Here is a 26,071-nt window from a genome sequence, read left to right as displayed (position 1 = left end):
GAAGGAGCAGATGAGAGTGAATGAGTGAAGGAGGAGGTATTCTGTCTTCTTCTGCTACTCAGAGATGTGCCACTCCTGCTCCTATAGGTAGCTTTTCTCAGGAGCAGAGGCAAACCAGTTATTTAGATAGTTTTGCTTTGTGTTTGATGCAGAGCTTTTGGGAAAATATTGTGCTTATGAATCCTAAGTCTGATTCTTCTTAAAAGACTGCAGGGGATTTTTTTTTAAATTATAAAGACCCTTGAGAAAAACAAAAAAATACTATTCTTGTACTCTTGGGAAAGGCAAAAATACAAAAATTCTATATTAGATTTAAATATAAAATTTAATAAACTTTATTATAATATTTTGAAAAGGATTCTAGTGGTTTAATATCCTAGAATGTAAATTAGTTCATATTTATATAGCATCATCTTTGTCCAGAAAACATTGACATATACAAGTGAAGATATAGATTTAAAAGAGCATATTTTACAGTTTCTGTTCTTTACAAAGCACTCCAATGGAGCAAGTATAAACATAGATGTCCATTCCTAGTTATTGTTTTAGATGTACTAATATTGAAAATATTACAAATGTATATAATTGAGTAACAAATAGTAATTGTAAAAGTAAATGTTTAGAATTTTATTGACTTTTAACTAATTGATTTTTATAAACATTTTGTATGTTTTTTGAATTTGCATTTGATTTTAATTATTTGATTTTATTATGAATTTAATCAGTAAATATTTAGATTTCTTTGCACAAAAAACAAAAAAGAGGATGTTTTTTAAAAAGTATATTTAATTTAACACAGTGAGGATAAAATTGTCCTCTCTTCCCTTCCAAACTTTTTCATTTTCTCCGTATATTTAAATGTTCTTTTTGCTCACTCTCTTTTTTCACATTTTTGTCACTACCAGTAGTTCACCTTTTTCCTTCCTCCCATAGAAGCACTTGTAACAAACAAGTACAGTTGAAAGTTCTTTTCCCCTACATTCTTATATGTGGTGGTGACTGTGTAAATTTCACTCTATATCAGTTTATACTAGTCTTCCTACTTTCCCTGTATCTGTCATATTTGTCATTTCTGCAATAATATTCCATAACATTTATATGCATTAAAAGGAAGTGAGTTGGCACAATAGAAAGACTGCTGGACTTAGAGTCAGGAAAACTTGAATTTGAATCCTGCTCTGTGACACAAGCAAGTCACTTCACCTTTCTCATTCTCAGTTTCTTGATCTATAAAATGGGGTTGGTAGTAGCACTTGTCTTGGCAGTTTTTATGATTCCATTCCATCTCCTCTTCTCCAACAGCGCCCCTTCTGTCATCCCCGCTCTCTGATCTTCAGTTTCTCCCTGTCAGCTGGCTGCTTCTCTGTTGTCTGCAAATGTGCTTATTTCTTCATCATCTTCAAAAAAAAAAAAAAATTCTCACTAGTTCATCTCCAAATGGCTATTATCCTATATCTCTTTCCTCCTCTTTGCCAATGTAATCCTTGAAAAAGCTGTCTGCAATAGGTGCCTCCACTTTCTTCTGACTCTTCCTAGGGGCAGCTAGGTGGTGCAGTGGATAGAGCACTAGTGCAGGAGTCAGGAGGACCTGAGTTCAAATGTCACCTCAGACACTTGACACTCACTAGCTGTGTGACCTTGGGCAAGTCACTTAACCCCAGTTGCCTCATCCTGGGTCATCTCCAGTCATCCTGAGGTGTATCAGGTCACTGGATTCAGATGGTTCTGGGGGAGAAGTAAGGCTGGTGGCACAGCCCTCCCTCACTCAAAACAAAGTCAAGTGCAAGTCATGAAATCGTTTTTCTGATGGCATGGTCTTTGGCAGCTAAGGACAAACACACACTCTCCTCCTAGTTCTCTGTAGTCTGACTTTTGACTTCATTAAGTGAAACATCTTTCTCCAAAGTTACCAGTGATCTTTTTTTAACCTTTTTTTAAAATTCATTTTGAATTTAAATACAAAAAGAAAAAAACATTTCCATATATACGTTACAGCACAAAAAGTAGATCCAGTATGAAACTACAAATCTCCATTTTACAATATTCACATTAAAAAAAAAACAACTAATAAATGCTATGCATCATTTTCAAAACTACCCTGCTTTTCTATGCTTCCTCCTCTGAGTTTTCTTTTGTTTTCTGCTATGCACTTTTTTATTTCCTTCCCTCCTCACCTAACCCTAGAGAAGGCCACCATTTGATACTGGGGTGTGTGGGTATGTGTGTGTGTGCACATGTGCATGCATGTGCATACATGTGTAGGTGTAGGGGTGTTATGTATATACATACAATACTATACATCTATTTATCAGTTCTTTCTCTGGAGGTTTACAGCATCTTCCTTCATAGGTCCTTTTGTAGATGATTTAAGTATTAATTATACTCAAAATAACTTAGTTCACAGTTCTTCAGATGATACTGCTGTTACTGTATATAATGTTCTCTTGATTCTGCTCATTTCAGTCTTCATTATTTCATTCAAGTCTTTCCATGTTTTTCTAAAATCACCCAACTCATCATTTCTTATAGCACAGTAGTATTCTATCACAATCATACCACAACTTTTTTAGCCATTCCCCATCTGATAGGCATCCCTTCAATTTCTAGTTCTTTGCCACCACAAAGGGAGCTGCTTTAAATATTTTAGAACATAAAGATTCTTTTCCTTTTTTCTTGATCACCTTGGGAAACAGACCTAATCTTGGTATTGCTGAGCCAGTATACACAATTTTATAACTCTTTGGGCTTAATTCCAGATTGCTCTCCAAAACAGTTGGATCATTTCGTAGTTCCACCAACAGTATATTAGTGTCCCAGTTTTTCCATATCCCCTCCAACATTTGTCATTTTCCCCTTCTATCATTTTAGCCAATCTGATAGGTGTGAGATATTTTAGTTTGCAATTCTCTCATCAGTATTGATTTAGAGCATATGTTCATATGACTATGTAATTTTGATTTCTTCATCAGAAAACTGCCTGTTCATATCCTTTGATATGAGGAATGATCCATATTCTTATAAATTTGACAAAGTTCTCTATATATTTAAGATATAAAACCTTTATCTGAGAACCTGTCTATAAAAATTTCCCCCCAATTTTATGCTTTCCTTCTAATCTTGGCTACATTGGTTTTATTTTTACAAAAGCTCTTTAATATAATCAAAATTATCCATTTTATACTTCACAATATACGCTATCTTCTGCTTATCTATAAATTCTTCTGTCTATGGGTCTGATAATTCAGAGATCTCTTAGTTGCCATATCTAATGGCCTTGTCTCAATCCCTATTCTCCTTGACCTTTCTGCAACTCTTAACACTATCAGTCATAACCTCTTCTCCTTAATACTCTCTTCTCTCTAGGTTTTTGTGACACTGCTCTTTCCTGGTTCTTCTACCCCTCTGACCTTTCCACCACAATCTACTTTGCTGGATCTTTATCCCAGTCTCACCCCTTAGCTGTGAGTGTCCCCCAAGACTCTGTCATCTTTTCTGTTTCATTTAGCAGTCTCATCACAGCGCATGGATTTTTTGGTTGTTGTCCTTCATTTTTGAAGAGGACTAAAATGACATCACTGTGCTAGAGTCAAGTTACAGTGTGTCCCCACTGTAGCTGATCAGACCAGTATGAGCTCAGAATGTTCTACCACAGGTCAGACATAAATAGTCCAAATGAACATTTGAGGTGGATACTCTGAATTTGCACATACTGCATTTCCTTTGAGCTCTTTCAATTCTGCTTTGCTCATAGAGCACAGCACCTTTTCTAATGTGGGCATGCCATGCTGAATGGTCCTGTGCTAGTTTCCCATGTCACACAATTCCAAAGTTCTTAAGAGAGACCTTAAGAGTGTCCTTGTACTGCTTCTGACCACCATGTGAACACTTGCCCTACGTGAGTTCTCCATAAATAGTCTTTTTGGCAAACGTATGTTTTGCATTCGAACAACATGACCACTCCATCGGAGTTGTGGTGTCTGAAGCAGAATGTGAATGGCATGAGAAAGGACTTCCATTCTGGTATCTTATCCTTCCAGGTGATCTTCAGAATCTTCCTAAAACAATTCAAGTGGAAGTGATTCAGTTTCCTGACATAGTGCTGGTAGACTGTCCAGGTTTCACAGGCATACAACAAGGAGGTCAGCACAATGGCTGTGTAGACTTTCAATTTGGTAATCAATCTAATACCTCTTATCTCCCACACTTTACTTTGGAGCCTCCCAAACACCGAGTTAGCTCTGGCAATGCATGCCTCAGCCCCATTGTCAGTGTGTGCATCCCTGGAAAGTACACTACCCAGGTAAGTGAACTTATCCACAGCATTCAAAGCATCTCCATTTGCTGTAACTGATGGTTCCACTTATGGATAGTATGGTGGTGGCTGATGGAGCACCTGTGTTTCTCAGTGTTAATTGTTAGGTCAAAATTAGCACAAGCAGCAAAGAATTGATTTGTTGCATCTCAGCTTCAGAGGCTGCATTGAATGCAGTCATCTGCAAACAATGAAAGGGAAACCATAAATCACAAGAAATCACTAGAAATTTATGTATGTATTTATACATACGTATGTATATACGTGTGTATATACACATACTCTGCTCACATATGTGGCTCCACTCACTTTGATCACTGATCAGATATATTTTTTTAATTCACTAATGCCACATCTTCCATATTTAGAAAGTTTACTAATTCCATATCCTCTGCCATATTTGGATTTCAGCCAATATAACTTTGTAAGTTATATTCTATGTTAGATTTTAATTTACTATTTCTTCTATCACTACGAGATTACTTGTTGGGGATGTTAAGAGGTTTTATGCTTCAGGTAGGAGTTGAGCTAGATAGTGTCAAAAGTCTGCCCCTACAACTCTTTCAGATTTCTTAAAAATTCGATAGAATTGAGTAATGTAGGATTATAGCAGTACAGCTGGAAAAGTCATTTGTTCCAGCTCCCTCATTTTACTGATGATGCCCCCAAAAGTTGTCCCATGCTTAAGATCACACAGTAAAAACCACTGAGCTATAATTTGAATCTAAGTCCTTAGACTCCAAATATAACATTCTTTCCACTATATCTATTGATAAAAAATATCACCTCCTTTAATAAAATTTTAAAGAAAATATTTGGGTGTAGATAAAACTATATTAACTCAAAGATTCTTAAGCTTTCTCGTATCATGGACCCCTTTGTCAGTCTAGTGAAAGCTTTGGATGCCTTTCCAGAATAATATTTTCAAATTCATAAAGTAATTACAAAGGAAACAAATTATATTGAAATAAAGGTTTAATTTTTCCCCCATCCAAGTTCACAGACCCTCTGAAGTCTATCAGTGGACCCTTCATTAAGAACCTCTGCCCTCACTATATAATGGCAGCTTAGGGCATATCTAGGTATTAAGTTGTTAAAAATTATTCTCTCTCTCATGTATTCTGCTTACTCACTATCAGAATCTTTTATGGGAATTATAGAAAGAAATAATAGTTTTCTATATGAAATGGATACAAGTTATAATGCCCTCATTGCTAGGCATTCAGACTTCATGGTTATGTATCTTTGATAGGAAAATATCCCTTGTAAAGTGCTACTATGTTCAGAGTTCAAGCATAAATTAAGCAGGCAGTCAAAAAGCTGAAAGTATAGTTTGCTTGTCATATTAATGTTTATGAAGGGTTTTTGGAGAGAGGCCATTTTCCTCTGGATTCATTTCTGGCATTTGTTTGATAAGATAAAATAAATATATTTTGGAAACAGCTAGAAAACAGTATTAGCAGATTAATTAATTTGTTGTAAAAATCAACATATTTTAATTGAATGAGCCCTTAACCTAAAACTGTTCCAGAATTGTGTTTACAAATTGTTTGTTTGGCCTACAGAAATAAGTTTCAGGGTAAGGACATGCTTTATTCATCTTTGTTTCCTTTGTTGATACATATAACAGTGCTTTGCACGTAATAGCCATTCAGTAAATGTTTGATAAATAAGTGAATATATTTCCTTATAAAAACAACATCATAAATGATTATTAGATTTCCAGATTAGTTCGCAAAGTCCGTAATTTAAACCCAAACAGCTGAAATGAACTAATTATAGCTTTGAACTTTAACTGAGTGAAGTTTGGTATAGCTTCATTTTCTAGAGGATTATAATAGAGAAAGGGGAAGATTAATGCTTTGAATATGGCAAGTACTGTAGTCAGTAACAGTAATCTCCTAAGGTACTATTAAAGAAGGACTTCATCAACAGCAGCATCCTTTCATGCACAAAAGCAATTCATAAGTTTTTATAGACTGGAGAATTATATATGAGTACAGAAGATACTGCCTAAGCTTAGTCAACAAATATTTGATGATAAGGCGTGATGCTCTTTTTCTTACACCTTTTTATTTCCATATCTAGATTGTAATTTTAATTTTTTCATTAAGCTTCAGTTGGCTAATTGTTTTGAATTTTCCTTCCTGGGTCAAGTAGAACAAATCTAATCCTGTCCTATGTGACAACTCTTCAGAAGCCTGAAGGTATCTTGTTCTCTTTCTTTTCTAAGTCCATAACAGATATTTCCATTTCCTTCAGCCAGTATTCATATGTCAAGAACTTGAGGCCCTAGAACAAATTGGTTTCCTTTGAAATGCTCTTCAAATTATTATGGTGTCCAAAACTGAATATGGGACTAGAAATGCCAGTGTATGAAATTCTAATATAAGAATGAAAATCAATTTGATGATGAAACTCTCCAATTTAAGCAAGTCCTTTGACAACAGACATTGTCCTTCACAGGGCTCAGGTGGATACTCGGGTGGTATCCAAACTAACATTTAGTATGTTGTTAAAATGATGATAATGAGATGAAACACATTCAGATAATCCTGGAGACAGGAATTTAGGGTGTATTTCATTTTATGCTTCCACTAAAGTTCTACTTCTTTGTCTAATGGCATGGATGTTGAAGGCAGTGCCACCAGACCACAAGCTCTGGCAGGTCCCGCCAAGTAGAAAATGTTTTGAGTACAGGCCTGGTAGTGGTCTGTGTTAATTATCCAGGGACCACCTAGATCATTTTGGAGTAGCTTGTCATAACAAGATTAGCAGCCAGGCGATAAACATTTTTTGGTCGTAGCAGTGATGTCTACTTAGGAATATGCATTGGTAAAGAGATGATCACACTGATGAAATCACAGATCCCAGAAATACTGAAGTAAGTTGGTTTTATTAAAACAAGAACATAAGTCTGAAAAGAATTTGAACCAGGATTGGTAAATCTTGGCATTACACAGTGTGATAATCAAGACATGTTAGAGCTGGATAGCAGCTTTGGGAATTTGACCAGATGAATTCTAGTTTTTGCAAGTTTAGTAGTAGTAGATAACCTACATCTCTTGTTACCCTAATTATGTACTTAATTAACTTATGGAGAGAAGTGCCTATTCTGTTAAATTAGGGTTTTAAGTGAATTAATTTTGGAAGAAAGATGATGAGTGATTTTATTGGTTCACTTTTTCATTTGGTATTTATTCACAGTGTGCAGAGTAGTAGTAACCAGAGAGGGAAAATAAAATTAAGTATACAAAGTCTTGCTTTCAGTGCACTATAAATAAAGGAGGTGGGATGAATAGGCATAAAGCTACAATGAATATAAGAAAAACAAAGCTTTTTAATTTTATTTTTATAAGTAACTATCACATACGTAAATAGGAAGAGATTTCAGGAATGTATGGAGTTTGCAGGGACAACACTAAGTAAAATTATATGGCATAAAATTCTCACATTTACCTAAAAAGGAATGTTTTATATATAGATCAGTTTTGTTGGCAGCATGCCCCTTATTCCATTTGTGTGCCTCAGGAATGTACAATATGCCAAATTTTCAGACTATTTGGAAGAAGTAACATGTGTTACATGTACTGGCAAAGACTCCTTCTTACTTCTACCAAGAAAGAAGAGAGAAGGCCCATTAGTTTTCACTTTTCATTCTATTCGCTGACAGAAAGTCCTGGATACTAGCGCATATTTTACTGGTTTCATGGAATCATTGGTGTCCATAAGTATATTCCAACTGCCACAACTCTCAGCTCTATGTGTAATATTCAGGACCATTGAATGAAGAGATGGGGGGGCACGGGAAGGAAGAGTCCCCACTCTCAGAGTTCTTTTATTTGACCAGGGTTATGGGAAAAGTATACATAGAAGTGTAATAGAAAATAAGACATTATGGGGCAAAGGGGAAATCCAGAAAATATACTAGTAGAATCTCACAAAACTAGAGAATTACTTTCATAATAGTAGATTTTGAATTCTAAGGGAGCTCAGAGGGGTTTCTTAACCTTTTTTTTTCTTTTTATGATATAGGCCCCTCTGACAGTCTAGAGAAGATTAGAAACCCCTACTCTCAGAATAGTGTTTATAATGTATTAAATAAAATACATGATATTACAAAGAAAACCAAATATATTGAAATGCAGCTATCAAAAAAAAAACTTTTAAAATTCACATATCTCAGGTTAAGAATCCTTGCTGTAGTTCAAGCTATACCTGTGCAAAGATTCCCTCTGCAACATGCACAATAAATCATCATCTAGCCTTCACTGGAAGACCTCTAGTTAGGGAGAAACCACAACCTCCTGAGGTCATCTGTTCTACTTAGGAATTGTTCCAACAATTAGAACATTTTTTTCCTTAATTCAGGCCTAACTTTGCGCCTTTTCAACTTCTTACCCATTGCTCCTGGTTCTACCTTCTGAAGTTCCAAGACAAATCTAAACTTTCTTGTACCCAGTAGCTTTTCGGATACTTAAAGATGGCACTCCTGTTTTCCTCCCACCCCACTTAAATCTTCTCTTCAAACTAAATGTTTCTAATTCTTTCAGTTAATTTTTATATTGCTAGGTGGTTAGTGAAATGGAGGGACCGAGACAACATAGATAACGTTTCCTAACCTAATTGCCCGTGATATTTTTTTTTAAAAGGCCTTTTTAAACAGTTTCTGTTCTAGTTTTCACTTTCATTAAGAAGTATAATGGATGGAGAACTAGTCAGTCAATAAACAGTTAAGTGCCTCCTAGTACTAGGTGTTGTGCTAAGTATTGGAACCATCTTTGGAGCCTGGAAGACCAGGGTTAAAGTCTCCTCACATGCTGATTGTGTGATCCTAGGCAAATCATTTAACCTTTAGTACCCTAGGTAATTGCCCTAGACTGTGAATCACAAAGAAGGTGCAACCCTGAATTGGTAGCAGGCTTTTTCCTCCTGGGGTGGGAAGGGTGGGGTGGGGATGTTCCCAATACCATTAAAATTACTAGTCCCTACCCTAATTTTAGCATTTTGTATTGTTATCCAGCTAACCCTGATAGGGACAAAATTAATCTGTTACATTTAACACCAGGGTTCTTTGACTGGCACCTGTAATATCTTTGTTTCTAGTTATAAATGTGAAAACTGTTCCAAGAGATGTAACTGATTCTACTATGTAGCAGGGATATACAAACTCTGTGAAAGTTTTAAAAAAAAAAAAAAAAGGACATTTCCTTCAGACTATTAGAATGGTAGTAAGTAATATATAATAAGGTCTATTTTAAAAATCTGAAGTCACAAAATAGGTAAATTGAGGAGCCATAGAAGTCTTTAGAGCGAAATTGCTTTCATTTTTTAGTGACAGGAGGCACCTACATACCACCCTGCCAGCTACTAGGGGAAATCCAAAGTATGGAGAAGATATCCCCAAGTAGGAGATTTCAAACATAGATAACTCCAATACATGATATTGCATGAGTCCTTTAGAGTGTTACAAAATAAACAGCTGTGGGAAGTCTCAGTGGGGAAGATTGTCACTAGCTGAGGGGAATCGGGGAAGACTTCATTAAAAGTGGCATTTCAGTCCAGTTTTAAAGGATAGGCAAGAAGAATTCAACAGTAGAAGAGGAGAAAGGACATTCAGGCATCAGAAATGAGCATGAGCAAAGGATAGGAGAGCATAAGTATGTGTTCACTTTAGGGAATTGGAGAATAGTCCATTTTGGCAGGAACATAAAAAAATTCTTCACTTTATCAAGCAATTCACTATAAATTCTCAATTAGCTCATTTAGTGCATTCAAAACATTTGGCAAATAAAGCTCACAGGTTTTATTAATCGATCTTTGATATCTAGCCAGGCAGTCCAGTGTACTTTCATTTCAGCCAAAGTGGTTACTTTGGTCACTGCTACAGATAATTTTAATAACTTTAATCAGGATATTTAATAATTTTAATCAGGATAAATAACTTTTATCAGGAGTCTAAGATCTCTCTGAACTCTTGGAACAAAACACATATTAGGTAGACCATCTTGAAAACAATTGTATACACAAAAAGTTTCACATTTTACTGTTAACTTATATAAGTTTAAATGGTCCGTATGTGTAAAGGGTATATTTTATGCAAATACAAAATGCTTTACAAATATATCTGTAACAAACACTAGCAAGGATTTTTCCACAAATACCAGGGTAGGAACCTGTAAGAACTCTCTCAGGCAAAACCTAAAATAAACAGATGGTTCTTATATCTTAGCCAACTAGGTTGGTTTTTGTTGTTGAGTCTTTTCAGTCACATGTGACTCTTCATGACCCCATTAGGGGTTTAAGATATTGGAGTGGTTTGCCATTTTCTTCTCCATTCATTTTATAGATCAGAAACTGAGGCAAACAGATTAAGTGACTTCCCCACACAGCTAGTAAATATCTGAGGCCATATTTGAACTCATGAGGATGAGTATTCCTGATTCCAAACCTAGCACTCTGTCCACTATGCTATATACCCCCAATCAGGATAACCCTTTCCCCCAAACAATGGTATTTTTTCTAACAGTTAGGTTAGAAAAGTCATAAAGTTGGTTCCATTATCTTTAAAAGGCCCAATAAAATTCTTTTGATTATAGTTTCCCACTTAAGGGAAATTAATATTATGCTGTATCATATTAATCTCAAATTCATCCTTTTCCTTATTTTGTCAGACCCCATTTCTCAGTCTACATCAGTAGGCATTTCCTAAAAGGCATGATCCAGTAATGTGTCCCAGCATTGCCACATTTCCCCCCACCCCAACTTCCTACCCCCCCAGTTATCTGCTCCTTAATCAGCTTGCACTGGTCCCCTTCCAAGTGGGACCCTTGTTTTTGTTTACCAGTAAACACAGAAACCAAGTTGGACTGGGTTCCTCCCCAAAGACAACTCTCCTGCCCTTGCTGCTTCTCATCAAACTTAGAGGTTTTCTGGTCTCCAAGGGGAAGGCTAAGGGGATGTGGGAGTGGATACTTATTGAGGTAGTTTTGTTTTCTAGCCAAAATTACTAAAGGTAGTTGAAGCCCATCAAGTAATTAACATTCCTAATTGCTGTAGAGGTTCCTGATTATCCACATCTGAAGGCCAACTTATCCATCAGGATTGTCTTACCTACCTAGGGAAGTCCAAATGACATACTGTCAAGTCAAAAGGAAGACACACTTAGGTTTAAAATACACTGTTGGCCCTCAGTCTGGGTCTCTCATCATTGGGAAAAGCCACTAACCCAATTTATTGGTTACTGCTAACCTAACTAATAAATTGATTGTGCTCAGGTCCCTGGATTGTTGTGGTTTTGTTTTTTTAGAGATGCCAGTACAACCTATTTTTACTAACAGTATATTTGTCATGTTAGTAAAATGGTATTTTGACCTGGAGAAAGCTGCCTCAGCTTCATTTTCCTTGCTACACAATAAAGTGAATAATTACATCTTTATATTGTACTTTTTTCCCTGTGTCATTTTTCATTACTAAAATTAGTAATATAAAATTACCTAAATTTGAGCTTAAAAGAAAGACTTAAAAAAAAGAAAAGCCCTCTGCTTATTTGTGAACCAGCCAGTCATAGTTTTGTTTCAGGAAGATAAATGAAGTCTGTAAAATATTTTATCACTACACATTTTTAAATTTATTTATTTATTTATTTCAATAATATTTCCTCAATTTCATGAAAAAAATTAACAATCATTTTTGAAAATTTTGAACTCCAAATTCTCTCCTGCCTGCCCACCTTTTTGAGAAGGCAAGCAATTTGGTTTCAGTTATACATGTGAGATCATAGAAAACATTTGCACATTAAGCCACGTTGCAAAAGAAAGCACGAACAAAATAAAACAGTAGAAATAGAGAAAAAAAGTATACTGCAGTCTACATTCAGAGTTTATCAGTTCTCTCTTTGGAGGTGGATATCATTTTTCATCATGAGTCCTTTGGGATTGTCTTAGATCATTGGCTTGATCTGAGAATAACTTAAGTCATTCACAATGCATTCTTACAATGTTGCTGTTAACTAAATAGTAATTGTTTCTCTTTTACCCAGGAACCCTGAAGGTCTTCACCCTTCCAGTTTGATTTTTTTTTTTTTTTATTAAAGGGGCCATCTCTTGAGTAACTTAAAGAAGCCTATTCATTGGATGGAAGTATCTCACTCAAAGTGAGAATGTGATAAGACCTTAGCCTGAAAGGGCTGGGGTCTCCCAGTGCATCCTGGGCCATCTCCAGTCATCTTGATGAATATCAGGCCACTGGACCCAGATGGCTCAGGAAAAGAAAGTGAGACTAGTGACCTTGCACAGCCCTCCCTCACTCAATCAAAGTCAGCTGCAAATCACATCATCATCTTGATGTCATGGTCCTGTTCGAGAACAAAGGACAAACACAGTTGCTCTTGTTGTGTATTATGTTCTCCTGATTCTGCTCATGTTACTTTGCATCAGTTCATATATCTTCCCAGGTTTTTCTGAAACCATCCTGCTCATCATTTCTTATAGCATAATAGTAGCATAATAGTATTCCACACAATCATATACCACATGTTGTTAAGCTGTTCCCCAGTTTCCAATTCTCTGCCACCACAAAAAGCTGCTATAAATATTTTTATACATATTGGTTCTTTTCCCTTTTCTTTGATCTCTTTGGGATACAGACTAAGTAGAAATATTGCTGGGTCAAAAGGTTTGCACAGTTTTATAACCCTTTGGGCATAGTTTCAAATTTTTCTTCATTACTGTCCCATTTTTTTCCACATCCCCTCCAACATTTGTCTTTTTCCTTCTCTGTCATGTTCTAATAGGTAATGGGGATATTTCAAAGGTGTTTTAATTTGCATTTCTCTAATAGTGATTTAGAGCATTTTTTTCTTGTTACTATTGATAGCTTTGATTTCTTTTTCTGAAAACTGGCTGTTCATATCCTTTGGCCATTTATCAGCTGGTCAACTGGTTTTTAATTTGCCTCATCAGTTCTTTCTGTATTTGAGAAATGAGGCCTTTATCAGAGAAACTTGGTTGCAAAAATTTTTCCCAATTTGCTATTTACTTCTATTTTTAGCTATTTAATTTTTGTTTGTGTAAAAGCTTTTGAATTTCATATAATTAAAATTATCTATTTTACTTCTCATAATCCCTCTATCTCTTGTTCCATCATAAACTTCCCTTTTCCATAGTTCTAACAGATACATTTTTACATGCTCCCCAATTTACTTATGATATCACCCTTTATGTCTAAATTGTTTATCCATTTTGACCTCATCTTGGTATACAGTGTGAGATACTGGTCTATGCCTAATTCCTGCCAAACTATTTTCCAGTTTACGTGGCAATTTGTGTCAAATAGTGAGTTCTTACCCTAAAACCTTGGATCTTAAGATATTGTGTACCTAATCTGTTTTACTGATCCACAATTGTATTTCTTAGCCACTACCAGATTGTTTTGATGATTACAATTTTATAATATAGTTTGAAATCTGGAACTGCTAAGCCACCTTCCTTTCCTTTTTTTCCCATTGATTCTCTTGATATTCCTGACTTTTTGTTCTTGCAGGTGAATTTTGAACTATTTTTCCTAGCTCCATAAAATAATTGGTATGTCACTGATTAAGTAAATTAACTTAGATAGAATTGTCATTTTTATTATATTGTCCTGGCCTATCTGTAAGCAATGAATATTTCACCAGTTTTTTAGATCTGTTTTTATTTGTGTGAAAAGTGCACACGATATAAAATATTTGGGAGTCTGCCAGGAATATATGGGATATATGGTGTCCATTTATTTTAAATGGAGTTTCTCCTTCTAGTTCTTCTTGGGTTTTGTTGGTAGTATGTAGAAATGATGATGATTTATGTGAGTTTATTTTATGTCCTCCAACTTTGCCAAAGTTAATTTTCTTCATCTAGTTTTATAGTTGATTTTCCAGGGTTCCTTAAAGACACCATGATTTCATCTGCAAGGATGATAGTTATTCCCCCTTCCCTGTTTTTAATCTTCTATTTCCTTTTGTCTATTGCTGTAACTAGAATTTCTAGTACAATATTGAATACAAGAGGTGATGGACAATCTTGTTTCACTCCTTATCTTATTGGAAAGGCTTCAAGTTTATCCCCATTATAGGGATTTGCTCATGGTTTTAGATGGATGCTGCATATCATTTTAAGAAAGACTCCATTGGTTCCTTTGCTTTAGTGTGTTGTATTTTGTCAAAGGCTTTTTCGGTATCTGTTGGTATAATCATATGATTTTGTGTTATTTTTATTGATATGGTCAATTATGCTCCTAGTTTTCTTAATATTGAACTAGCTTTGCATTCCTTTTATAAATTCCACTTGGTCATGGTGTATGATTTTTGTGATACGTTACTGTTATCTCTTTGCTAGTATTTTATTTAAAATTTTTGCATCAATATTCATTAAGGATATTGGTCTGTACTTTTCTTTCCCTGTCTTTGCTGTTCTCTGATCTGGATATCAAAAGCATGTTTGTGTCCTAAAAGGAGTTTGGTAGGACTCCTCCTTTACCTATTTTTTCCACATAGTATTAGCAATATTTGTTCCTTAAGTGTTCAGTCAAATTCACTTTTGAATCCATTAGTCCTGGGAATTTTTTTCTTGGGGAGCCCATTGATGATTTGTTTAATTTCTTTTTCTAAGATAGGATTATTTAAGTATTCTATCTCTTCTGGTTTTTTGGGGGCAGTTTATATTTTTGTAAACATATTATACATTTTATAACTGTCCAGCAATTTTTTAAATATTTAAGTTGTTTTCCTCTCTGTAAGATGGAACTAATAACCTGTTTGCCTCGTATAATTTAGAGGGTTAATGTAAGGATCAAATTAGAAAATATATGTAAAGCACTTTGTATGGAGTCACCTTAATAATTGTTACTGTGTACCTGGCACTGGCTGTAAAGAAATGGAGCATTCCTAAAGTCTTGGGGCCATTTTAAGCTTTCAAACTTAAAATTAACTTGATTTTAAGCTGTAGCAAAAATGTCCCTAGAATTTTGGGAACACTGGGTACAACATGTTCACTTTTCTCAAGAATTTGCAATTAGAAGTAAGGAAGCTTGACATAATTCGAGGAAAATTAAGTACTGTTTGCTGATTGTAAGTTTATTAGTTCAGAAAAGAAAACAGTATAGGCTGGAGCCTTCAAAAGGCTTACTTCCTGGAAGAGGTGGTTTTTGATTAGGGATGGGAAACAAACAACCTGAGTAAAGGGGGATATTGAGGGAACACAGAAAGCATAGATTAGGAAAAGATGGAAGGGGGAATGATGGGAAAAGAAATAATTTGATTGTGTAGGACAATAATTTAAATTATGCCTTTGCCCAACTAGTCAAGGAGAATATTCTGGTTAGACAAGTTGTTATGTCAAAATAGAAATTGTTTGAGGAATGGAGTGGAGGAAATAAAGGGGGAAATCATTTTGGAAAAACATTGTTTTTAATATAGAAAGTGAGGAATACATAAGTAAATATTGTATTAAAATTGAATATTTAGAAAGTCTGTGGTTCAAATAACCATTTGCTAGGTACTATACTACTTTCAGCAGCCCTTCTTATGTTCAGTGACTTAATGATAACTCTACAACTTTAACAGTTTATTTCCTGTCAAGTACTGCTTAAACTCAATTCCCCTTTGTGCCTAGAATATTTGAAAAGTCTCTCTGATTTAATATGTATGTACAACATATTTTATATTGTATCTTGAGGTTATTTTTTCTTTCTTTTTTTTAAAAAAGCAAAATTAAAGCTACAATGAAATACCAGCCTCCTGGGAAAGCCAGAATAACCTATTGTAGACTCTTTTTTCTTTAGACTTTAATTTTGAATGTTAACAGTCCCTTTATAAGCTGAGTAGGCAGGAGAGTCATCCTAGCTATTTGACTGCTGGCAGGCAAATATGAAATTGTTTAAATTGTTTCAGTATTAGTTTTGGTATATGGTATTTTGTTTTTTGCCAAACCAATGTGCACTTGTTAGTGGACTTTTATTTTCTCCCCTCTGGAATAAAATAACTAAGTAAGCCCTGTGTTTCTGTCCTTTCCTTGCCCCATATGGTACTTGCCTGTATAATATGCCCATTTCATGTTTTCCATTTAAGTCTTTATACACTGCTCTATTCCTTTTGCCAGAAAGGAAATGATTTGGTGATGGAGTGCTTCCACTGACAGATGGACTCACAGGAGAGAAGGTAAAAATATGTCTCCTCCCTGCATTTCTCCCACCCCTAAAACCAAAACTAAAATGAAAATCACATTTATCTAGTTTCTTATTTGACCTTCCTGTCAAATGTTAATAGAGTGGTACATTTATATTTTAGTCAAGAGGCAGAGTATGATAAATAATTAAAATTAATTAAATAAAAATATTAATTAAATAAAAAATTAGTTTGGTGGAATAATTAATTAGTAGCAAAATATTTTTCCTAAGATTCATGAAATATTAAAAATAAAGTGGATTAACAGTTAAATTCTGAGGACAAAGGCCCTTCCAGGCCATTTTTGAAAATGATTTCAAAGCATTTTGCCACCGTTAATTCTTACTATTAATTTTCAACCTTTCAAAAGGAATGTTAATAATGTGTTCTCTTTCAGTTGTCTTAAGAAGTATGCCATGGTAGAAAGTCTAAGTGGGGACATTTTATCTTTCATTGTGAAGGAAAGAAATATCAAACCAGAGAATAGGTATTCTGCAAGCACTCTCTCAATGATTATTAAAATATTGACATGACTATTTTGCTAAAAAGAAAAATGTGGCAAGAAAATTAGAAGTGTACATTGTGCCACTGATAGGCTTAATTCTTTAAGGTCTGTTTTGAGAAACTTTATAAAGAAATGCCTAGTCTCTTAATGTACCTGTTAGTAATGTGGAGGGAGAGGATTGATATTCGCTCCTACACACAGGCATGGTATTTCTAAGTCTTTCTCTTTGATCCCATAAAGGTCTCCCTATCTTGGACAGAGCCTGAGTGAAGCAGGAATAATTTGGTTGATAACTTTCGGTGACTCTGCTGTAAATCTGAATTCTCTGGTTTTTTTACTAGCAATTACAGAGTCTGAACATAGCTTTTGATAATTTGTCAGTAATCGTAAATGTGGCCGTATAGGAGAATGCAAAGCAAAGTGGCTTCTATTAGCTCTATTCACAAATGTTTCTTCATTTAAAAAAGGTTTGATTTTCTCAAAACAAAATTTAGAAATAAAACACCAACGTAGGGGGTATGCCAACTTTAATCACTAAATATTGTTAAGAAGTCGGAATCCTATCGGCTTCTCCTCTGTTGAATATTCAAACTCTCCAAGTTGTGCTGTCCTTAAACTTTCTTTAATTAGGGATGACTTAAAGATAATCCTGTATTATCTTTAAGGGGCCACTGTCTTAGCCCCTTTCATGAATGGAACATAAAATAGGAATCAGATAAACTAGATGACTTCATTTTTCTCATGATGGTATGGTGAAAGGTACTTCACAATCTTCTGAATATATTGCAAGCAAAAAGTTTAAGCCTTATCTTCATAAAAAAAATGTAAGTTTTTTGTGTACTGATTTGTTTTTGATAGCTCAGCAGAGGCAGAAGGAACCAAAGAGAGAGGTTTAGTCCATGTTTGGCAGGCGGGATTGTGCTCTATAACTCCCGAGAGACTGCCGGGCTGGGGAGGAAAGACTGTACTTCAAGCAGCCTTAGGAGTGAGCCATGGAGTACTTCTAACTGAAGGTATTGGAAATTATGATATTTAATACTTAAGATTTAATAGCAGAATCAGATGAGATTTCTTGAAAACAAGATCATACAGTAGCTTAATTCTTAAGTTTATATATTGTTATGTTGTGACCCTGTTATACCTTAAACATAGATTTAATGAATATCAGTAAATATTCCATCAGTTAGAATCTTTTCACCACAAAATTTAGGTTGGGAGGTACTTTCAGTTACACTGGGAGAGAATGAAGATGACTGCTGCATAAACCGTTGTCTGGCAACTGTAGAAGCTTCTATACTTCCCTGTATCATATCAGTTGAGCCAAGGGAAAAGAAAGAAAGCCTTTTTACAAGGTGGGATGGATCTTCAGATATTCAGGGACTTAGGCATTAGAGTGCAGGTTTCATTTTTGACGTCTTTTATTTAAGTAAGAACCTTAGCAAACTAATCTTTGTTACAAAAGTATATGCATACATATATACATAGATACAATTCTCTCTCTCTCTCTCTACATATATATTTATACATATATACACACAGAACATATATATATAACATATTACACGTGCATGCAAGTGCACACATGCTTGTTTATATGTACAGCATTTTTGGATAATTCAAAGTTTTAAGCGAAGAATGCCGATTTTAAAATATCATTACTTTTTTATGGTGAAAATTCTAAGTTAGTAAATTGTCAAATATTTTGAAATTTGTTATCTTGACTGTTTTCCAGCAAGAATGAATAATTGAATTCATGTAGACAGTTGATAACTGCCTTTTGGCCTAATTTTCTTAAAATGACTAGGTTAGTTTAGGAATCTTTTAGAATTTGAGACTTTTAGTAATGTAAATCATTTTATTAGTAATGAATCTGCTAAAACCAAAGCTATAATCAAGAGAAATTATTTTATTTGAATAATAAAATCAGAGGAAAGGAAGTGTAAGTTGTTAAAAGATCACCATAAAAATAAACTGAACAATTACATTTTAATTACAAAATATGTATACAATGAGCTTTTGAAAACTGCTATTCTGGAGAAAAACTAAATATGACAACTTCACAGGTGTAAAATCCAAGGAAGTCCTAGGTACATTGTCATGAACATTTCTATTAACACAGTGGGTGAGAGGCAGGAAGATCTCAATTCAAATCCCACCTCAGAAGCTGACTAGCTATGTGACCCTGGGCAAGTCATTTAACCTCTCTCAACCTCACTTTCTTCATTTTACAATGGGATTACTAATAGCACCTACTTCCCATTGTAGCTATAAGGATACATTGAGATAACCAACATACGGCACTCTGCAAACCTTTGAAATGCCTCATAAATACAAGCTGCTACTAGTAGTATTATTAATTTGTGATAGAAACTTGTTATCTTGAATTTTGAGATGATTTTTCTTCGTCTTTTAACATCAGCATTTTTTGCCAGTTTGCACAAATTCTAACTATAGCTCAGGATGTTCAAGGTATTGTCTTTTGTTGAAAATGAATGAACATGGAGTACAGATTGTATGTTAGCATACGGTACAACTGCTCTTAAAAATGAAAGAAATAAAAGTCCAGCTACATTAGGAGGGAAGTGAGAGAGTTTGCTTGTATATTACAGTGTTAGCGAATTTCACTCTTAATGTCTTGTTTCAGGTGGTGAAGTCTATAGCTTTGGGAACCTTCCCTGGAGAACAGAACCAGGAGAGATCTGTCCAAGGAGTCCTCTTCTCGAAAATGCTTTGGTTGGACACCATGTTATTACTGTGGCAACAGGGAGCTTCCATAGTGGAGCAGTGACAGAGAATGGCATGGTGTACATGTGGGGACAGAATTCTGCCGGCCAGTGTGCTGTTGCTAACCAGCACTATGTACCAGAACCAACACCTGTCAGTATTTCTGACTGTGAGACAAGCCCTTTGTTATCAGTCAGGATTTTGCAGTTGGCATGTGGAGAGGAACATACCTTGGCACTCTCAATAAGCAGAGAAATATGGGCATGGGGTACAGGTTGTCAGTTGGGTCTTATCACTACTACTTTCCCAGTGACGAAACCACAAAAAGTAGAGCATCTTGCTGGACGAGTAGTGCTACAAGTGGCCTGTGGTGATTCTCATAGCTTAGCACTTGTACAGTGCCTCCCATCACAAGATGTAAAGCCAGTCCCAGAAAGATGCAACCACTGCAGCCAGCTCCTGATTACTATGACTGACAAAGAAGACCATGTGATCATTTCTGATAGTCATTGCTGTCCATTAGGTGTGGCCCTATCAGATGCCCCTGCTGAAAGTCATGATACCATCACTCCTTCCACAGGGGAGAGCCTGGAAAGCAAAAATTTAACTGAAAACCAGGGAGAGGAGAAGACTCTTAAAGAAAATGGTTTGTCTGTTGCTTCTGAAGTGGATGTTAAAAATATACAGCCAGTGAATGATGAGGCCACCCACCCTGAGCAAAAGATTTCTGGAACCACAGGCATTTCCATTTTGAGAAATGTGCCATTATACCCTAACAACCATGTAGAGAAAGAACATTTGTATAAGTTGTCAGATGATCCATTACGAGGACATCCTGAGACAAGTGGCGATGGAGAGGTAGCACAGGTACTTGCAGGTTTTGTAGTAAATCGCTCATTATTGTGGAACTATGTAATTCTCAGCATTTTAACTGTTAATCTAGATTCCTTTTCTTGCTTAGATTTGACTACTTAAGATTAAATAACAATTTCAAAGAGACCGACCACGTTGTTTTTCAGTCTTAGTAGCCAAACCCAAGTGAGAAAAGGGATACAGATTAATTTGAAATCAATTGTTATAATTTAGTTCTAGGCATTTTAATGTATAGTTTTACAGATATGTTGGATTTCATTCAGCAGTCTTTTATTATGTGCCTATTATGTGCCAAGCAGTGCTTAGAGTTGTTTGAGCTAACAGTTTCCCATTTTCTTCCTGTCTTGTTTTTATGTTCAAGATACTAGATTTTCTCTACTATTGCTAATATTACCTAACAAGACATTGATGCTGTACAAGAAGTAGTATTCTCTTTTTTTTTTTGGTTATAGGTCAGTTCTTCAGAAAACATCTTGGGACCTCTTCAGTCTTTGTGAGGCTTTCTTTTGGAATACTTTTCCATATTATCTTCCTCATTTTGAGAATGGAAGAGAATCATTGGGTTCTGATAACATAATCTTGTGCCTTCCATCTAACATGGAGTAAAACATGTAGAAAGTTATTAATTACATGTTCCCTTTTACTCTAATAGAATTAATGAATGACCTAGCCTTTTCGTTTTTTAACAACAGCACAATAAGAAAACAAAAATACTCAAACCCTGACTTATAAACTTTTAACCTTTTAGAACTGCGTATGAAATTCTCCACTCTTTCAAATGTTGGAAACTGTAGACTTTCTCTTTTCTATTCCTTTGTTCCTATTTATCTAATGATCCAGTAAGAAATTGACTTAGAATTTTCTCAGAAGTAGCCATTAACATACAGTTTGCATATTGAGCCTTTTAGATACAAGATAAAAATTTTAAAGTTAAGTTCTTTGGAGAAAGTACACTTTAAAAATTTAACATACAGTCCCATGTTCTTAGTGCTTCAAAACACTTTACATCAACCATCTGAAGTAAATACAGTGCAAATACGATTTACCCCATTTTACAGATGAGAATGCCAAGGATCAAATGTTAAGACTTTCCCTGGATTTGGGTGACAGGATTTAGCATGCATCTGCTCCTTCTAAGACCAGCGCTCTCTGCAGTGTTCTGTGTTGCCTCTCTACTTGAGGAAGTTCTTAAATTTTGTGACTGTGGAAATGTCTTATTTGACTTTTTACCAGAACAGTGATTTTCAAAATTCTGTTTTACAGACGTTTCATAATTAAAATATAACTGCTCACAATTTATTTCTATGGCAGCCTTGCAATAATTAAAATAGTTTTCCTTTGGTTTTATTATTCATATAAAATAGTTTTCTTTGATTATAGTATAGAAAGAACCTGAGTTCAGATCCTTATTCTGACACTACCTAGTATGCTAGTATCAAAAGCCTTGTTTAAGATTAGTTAGTGGTCCCAGTGACTTTGCTTTTTAGTAAACAAATGTATTTAGCAAGCTTTTGGAGCAGTTAAAATTGTATTCTTTACCAACTATTGATTTTGATTCAGATTAAAGAGAAGGGGCCACTTTGACAGATCGTTTGAGGTTAAAGTAAGATTTTACAATGATGCTTCCTCCCCCTGCCCCACCCCCCCACCCCATAGCTACTTCCTAAATATGACTTTATATCTCTATCATAAAAGCATTTATGAACGTCAGTCTGAAGAACTGCTTAATTTTCACCAAAGAAGTAATTTGTCTGGGAGTTCTTAAAGTTGTACAGGCATAGAATACTTCAGAATCCATGATCAACTTTTGTGGTAATTCATTTTATTGGAGAGCAGTTAGTCGTTTTTTGTTTTTTTCTTTAAGCATAGGGTCATAAAAATATAGGAAGCAGAAACCTCTGTTTTTTCCCAAGATTTCTTACTTAGATGATTTACGATAAGTGACTTTTCTGATGTAAGTTACAAATTACTTTCCTTTTGCTCTACTCAGTAAAATGAGGCAACCATATTTATCTTCAGTGAAGTTCATCCTTCAGGAGCCTTAAAATAAATTTCTACCTAATGACCAAGTATCATTTTTTTAAAAAAGGCAAAGGAAATTATGGAGACTATGCTTTCCAGAATCTTTTGGGAAAGGCTTTTTCTACACGTTATCCCTGCTCATGAAACCAAAAGCCTTATTTGAGTTTAGTCAACGGTCCCATGACTTTCCTTTTCAGTAAACAAATGTATTTGGCAAATTGTAGGAGAAAATTTCAAATGATCTTGTGAATGGACTGATGTTGCTTTCTGAATGTTTAATTATTAACCTTTAAGGAATGGGAGCAAAGGTAATGATTTCTTTGTATTTCGTCAGCTTACCCAATCAGCTCCAGATAAATAACATGTTGCCTCATATCCTTAAGTCATTCTGTTGTTTCTCCAAAAGCTGAAAGGTCGTATAGGGTTAACCTTTTTTCTGGCATATGTGTCATGTTTTAATTTCTGTTTATTAAACTTTTAAAAATAATCTTTTCCTTAAAATAAAAATTCAGACACATCTTTTAAACAACCTTCATAAATCCCTAAATTCTGCAGTGCCATAGAAATATCTGTCTTGCATTTTTTCTATTTCTTTATCTCTCTGAAGAATTTGGAAGAGAAAGTAGGGTTTTCCTTCTACTGCCTTAAGTCAAGCCTAGTGGCATATGCCCATGAACCTTGCTGCTGGAGTAGGCTAAGGCTGATGAATCACTTTAGTTTAGGAGTTTTGAACTGCAGTAGGGACTAAAGTGGATCAGGTGCTTACATTAGAATGGCACCAATATGGTGAGCTACCAAGAGTTGTGGGGGCCACTAGGCTGTTTTTAAGAAGGGGCAAATTGACCCAGGTCATCAAACAGGAGGTCAAAGCTTCCATGCCAGTCAACAGTGAAATGATGCCCATGAGTGGCTGCTGCACAGCTAACTAGCCCAGGCAAAATTGGAAGCATTTGGTTCCTCTCCCCACCATACCCCCAAAAAAGACTGCCATAATACTCATTTGTTTTCTTTTTTAAAAATATTCTTCTTGCCCTTCAGACCAATTGTAGTAGCAGTATGGTTTTCTTCTTGCTTCTTGTTTGCTACTAAGAGGGCATTTAAAAAAACAAAAGAGAAATGCCTATCAGTAAACATTGTCAGGTGGCACAGGTTTCCACCAAATCTTAAATTTCTGATGAAGGGTACCATTAAGAGGGTAGACAGAGAGACCTCCTTTTATTTTGAATCCATCAAGAGGTGTATACTTACTAAAGATCACTGCCCTTTATGTGAAAGGTCTGTGAAAGGGCTCATCTTTTTATACGGTTTTTTCTTGTGTTTTTAGCCTCTTACTGAAGAACCAAATCCCATTCTCCCTAGCCCACCAACCACAAGTACATCTGCTCTAAACAGCTTAGTGGTTTCCTGTGCCTCGGCAGTTGGTGTGAGAGTAGCTGCTACATATGAAGCTGGAGCACTGTCTCTTAAGAAAGTAATGAACTTTTATAGTATATCTCCATGTGAAAGTGGACTTCCATCCAGCAGTGCTTCCATGGGCCCCGAAGGCTTGAAGGATAGCCGAGAGGAGCAGGTAAAGCTGGAGTCAATGCAAGGAAAGAAGAGTTCAAGTCTTGTTGATATTAGAGAAGAGGAATCTGAGGGAGTTAGCAGAAGGCTCTCTCTTCCTGGGTTGTTATCACAAGGTAAGGCAGTTTCTAAGAAGTGAATTTTGGAAAGCCTTGGTGCTTCTAAACTTACCAACTACATTACAATAAAATTTTACTTTTTATTGAGTGAGATACTGTGCATAAATGAATTTTCCAGCTAAATAAAGCTTTACCTTTTTAGATACTAAAAGTTGTTTTATTTGAGTCCTTTTGGATAGAAATTTTGTAAAGTATTATCTGGTTCCCTGCTGCTTTAAACAGAGCAACTCTTCCTCATAGTCCAAGGTCATTATGAATATCATTATTTTCATTGATCTGTGAAATAGTGATGGCTCCCTCCAGGACAGTTGGTTTATGTAAGGTTTTTGGTTTTGTGATAGATAGCCCTTGCCTCTCCAATCTTAATTTCTTCTTACCTTTCCTCTGTGATTCTTCAGTTGTTGACTAGAAAATCATACAAGATTGTTTGAATGGTGTGTAAAATAAGAGAAAAATAGACTATATGCTAAAAACTCATGTACTTTATTCTGGAAAGGTCCCTCAGGTCCTCACTCAGTCTTTGAGGCACTGAACCCCTCCCCCTAACCCCCATCACAAATGCAGGCTGTTTTGCTTACTTCCTGCTTCCTAGATGGATTTCAGGTATTTGAGGTTGCCATTTAAAGTGACCTTAGAATAAATAAGATTTACTGTATGCTATGTATAGTTAGTTGCCCAGAAGCCTGAAGTATCCTTTCTCTTCAAGTTTTAATAACAAGATCTGAGCAGAGGAAATATCACCAGTACCATTCTTTTAGAATAATTACTATACACTGTGTTTCTAGTGTATATTAACATATACATATATGTGTGTATACATACATACACACACACATACATATGTATGTAGCAATATAGTTCACATTCTTTCCTACCTGGGAATCTCTGGGTCATCTAGACTGTTTTAGTCAAGGTCCAGAAACCAAGTTTCCTGGCTTGTTTTTGTTTTCTGTCCTTGCTCCCTTTTCTCCCCAGTTCTTCTCTGTCAGGTGTTCTTTGTGCCCGTCCCCTCCACACTTGCACTCTGTTTTCTAGACTCTGCTGGCTGTCAGTGATCCTAGCCCCTGCTTTGTGCTGTCAGCTCTGTCTGTCACTGGCTGCTTCTACTGTCCTAAAGCCATTCACCAACAGCTTATTGAGTGAGACAGGTACCAAGAAGGGAAGCAGATTGTACAGAAAAAGACTCTAGATTTTTACCTCTTCAGATCACTCTGTGCCCTTAGTGAATGCAATCAGTAAGCTCCTACCATAGGAAGTTATAGAACTTTGGACGTCCCTGTTAAAGCTCTAAAGAGTAGCTTAGTGAATGTAATTTTTAAGTGCTTGGTTTTCAGCCCATCACCTTTCAGAATGTAGTTGTGTGTGATCAATACAAGGCCATTTTGAGGTATAATGAAAAGTAGATTTAACATTGAAAATCCCAAAAAGAATTTCAAATGTACCTTTTCAATCTTCTAAAAAAATTTTTTTCCTGGAAATCACTATTTGTTTGAGAAAATATTGAGTAGGTTTGCTTAATTAGCTTTACTACTAGAGGGTGGATGGTAAGAGCCACTGGAATGATTTTTTCATTTGTTGTACTCTATGGTTGACCTCATATGACCAAATAAGTACCTACTGAGTGTCCTAAATCTGTATATAGTGATATTTTTTTTGTCCTGTGTTCCTGATGATCTCTCTCCCTGCCACCCCACCAAGTCAGTTATACTTTGTTCTCTTTGGACACCACAAAAAGAACATAGAATTTCTTT

At 35.5% G+C, this 26,071-nt stretch overlaps 1 protein-coding gene across 5 annotated transcripts in view; it reads left to right on the top strand.

The window, feature by feature from the left end:
• Nucleotides 1-26,071, top strand: part of ALS2 (alsin Rho guanine nucleotide exchange factor ALS2) — a 96,490-nt gene that overhangs the window by 21,503 nt on the left and 48,916 nt on the right. For 4 of the 5 annotated variants that reach the window (XM_072617296.1, XM_072617292.1, XM_072617293.1 and 1 more), the window contains exons 2-5: nucleotides 16,447-16,505; nucleotides 17,875-18,029; nucleotides 19,661-20,607; nucleotides 23,960-24,317. In XM_072617296.1, coding sequence (XP_072473397.1) covers nucleotides 16,486-16,505; nucleotides 17,875-18,029; nucleotides 19,661-20,607; nucleotides 23,960-24,317 — 1,480 coding nt within the window. In that variant the 5' untranslated portion in view covers nucleotides 16,447-16,485. Of the gene's footprint in view, nucleotides 1-3,213; nucleotides 4,301-16,446; nucleotides 16,506-17,874; nucleotides 18,030-19,660; nucleotides 20,608-23,959; nucleotides 24,318-26,071 lie in introns of those variants that run through there. The other variant, XM_072617295.1, reaches the window with a different exon arrangement.

Source organism: Notamacropus eugenii, chromosome 6, assembly GCF_028372415.1.
Source record: "Notamacropus eugenii isolate mMacEug1 chromosome 6, mMacEug1.pri_v2, whole genome shotgun sequence".
NCBI classification, from domain to species: Eukaryota; Metazoa; Chordata; class Mammalia; order Diprotodontia; family Macropodidae; genus Notamacropus; species Notamacropus eugenii.
The sequence above is the reverse complement of the archived record's forward strand: the minus strand, read 5'-3'. Positions and strand labels throughout refer to the sequence as shown.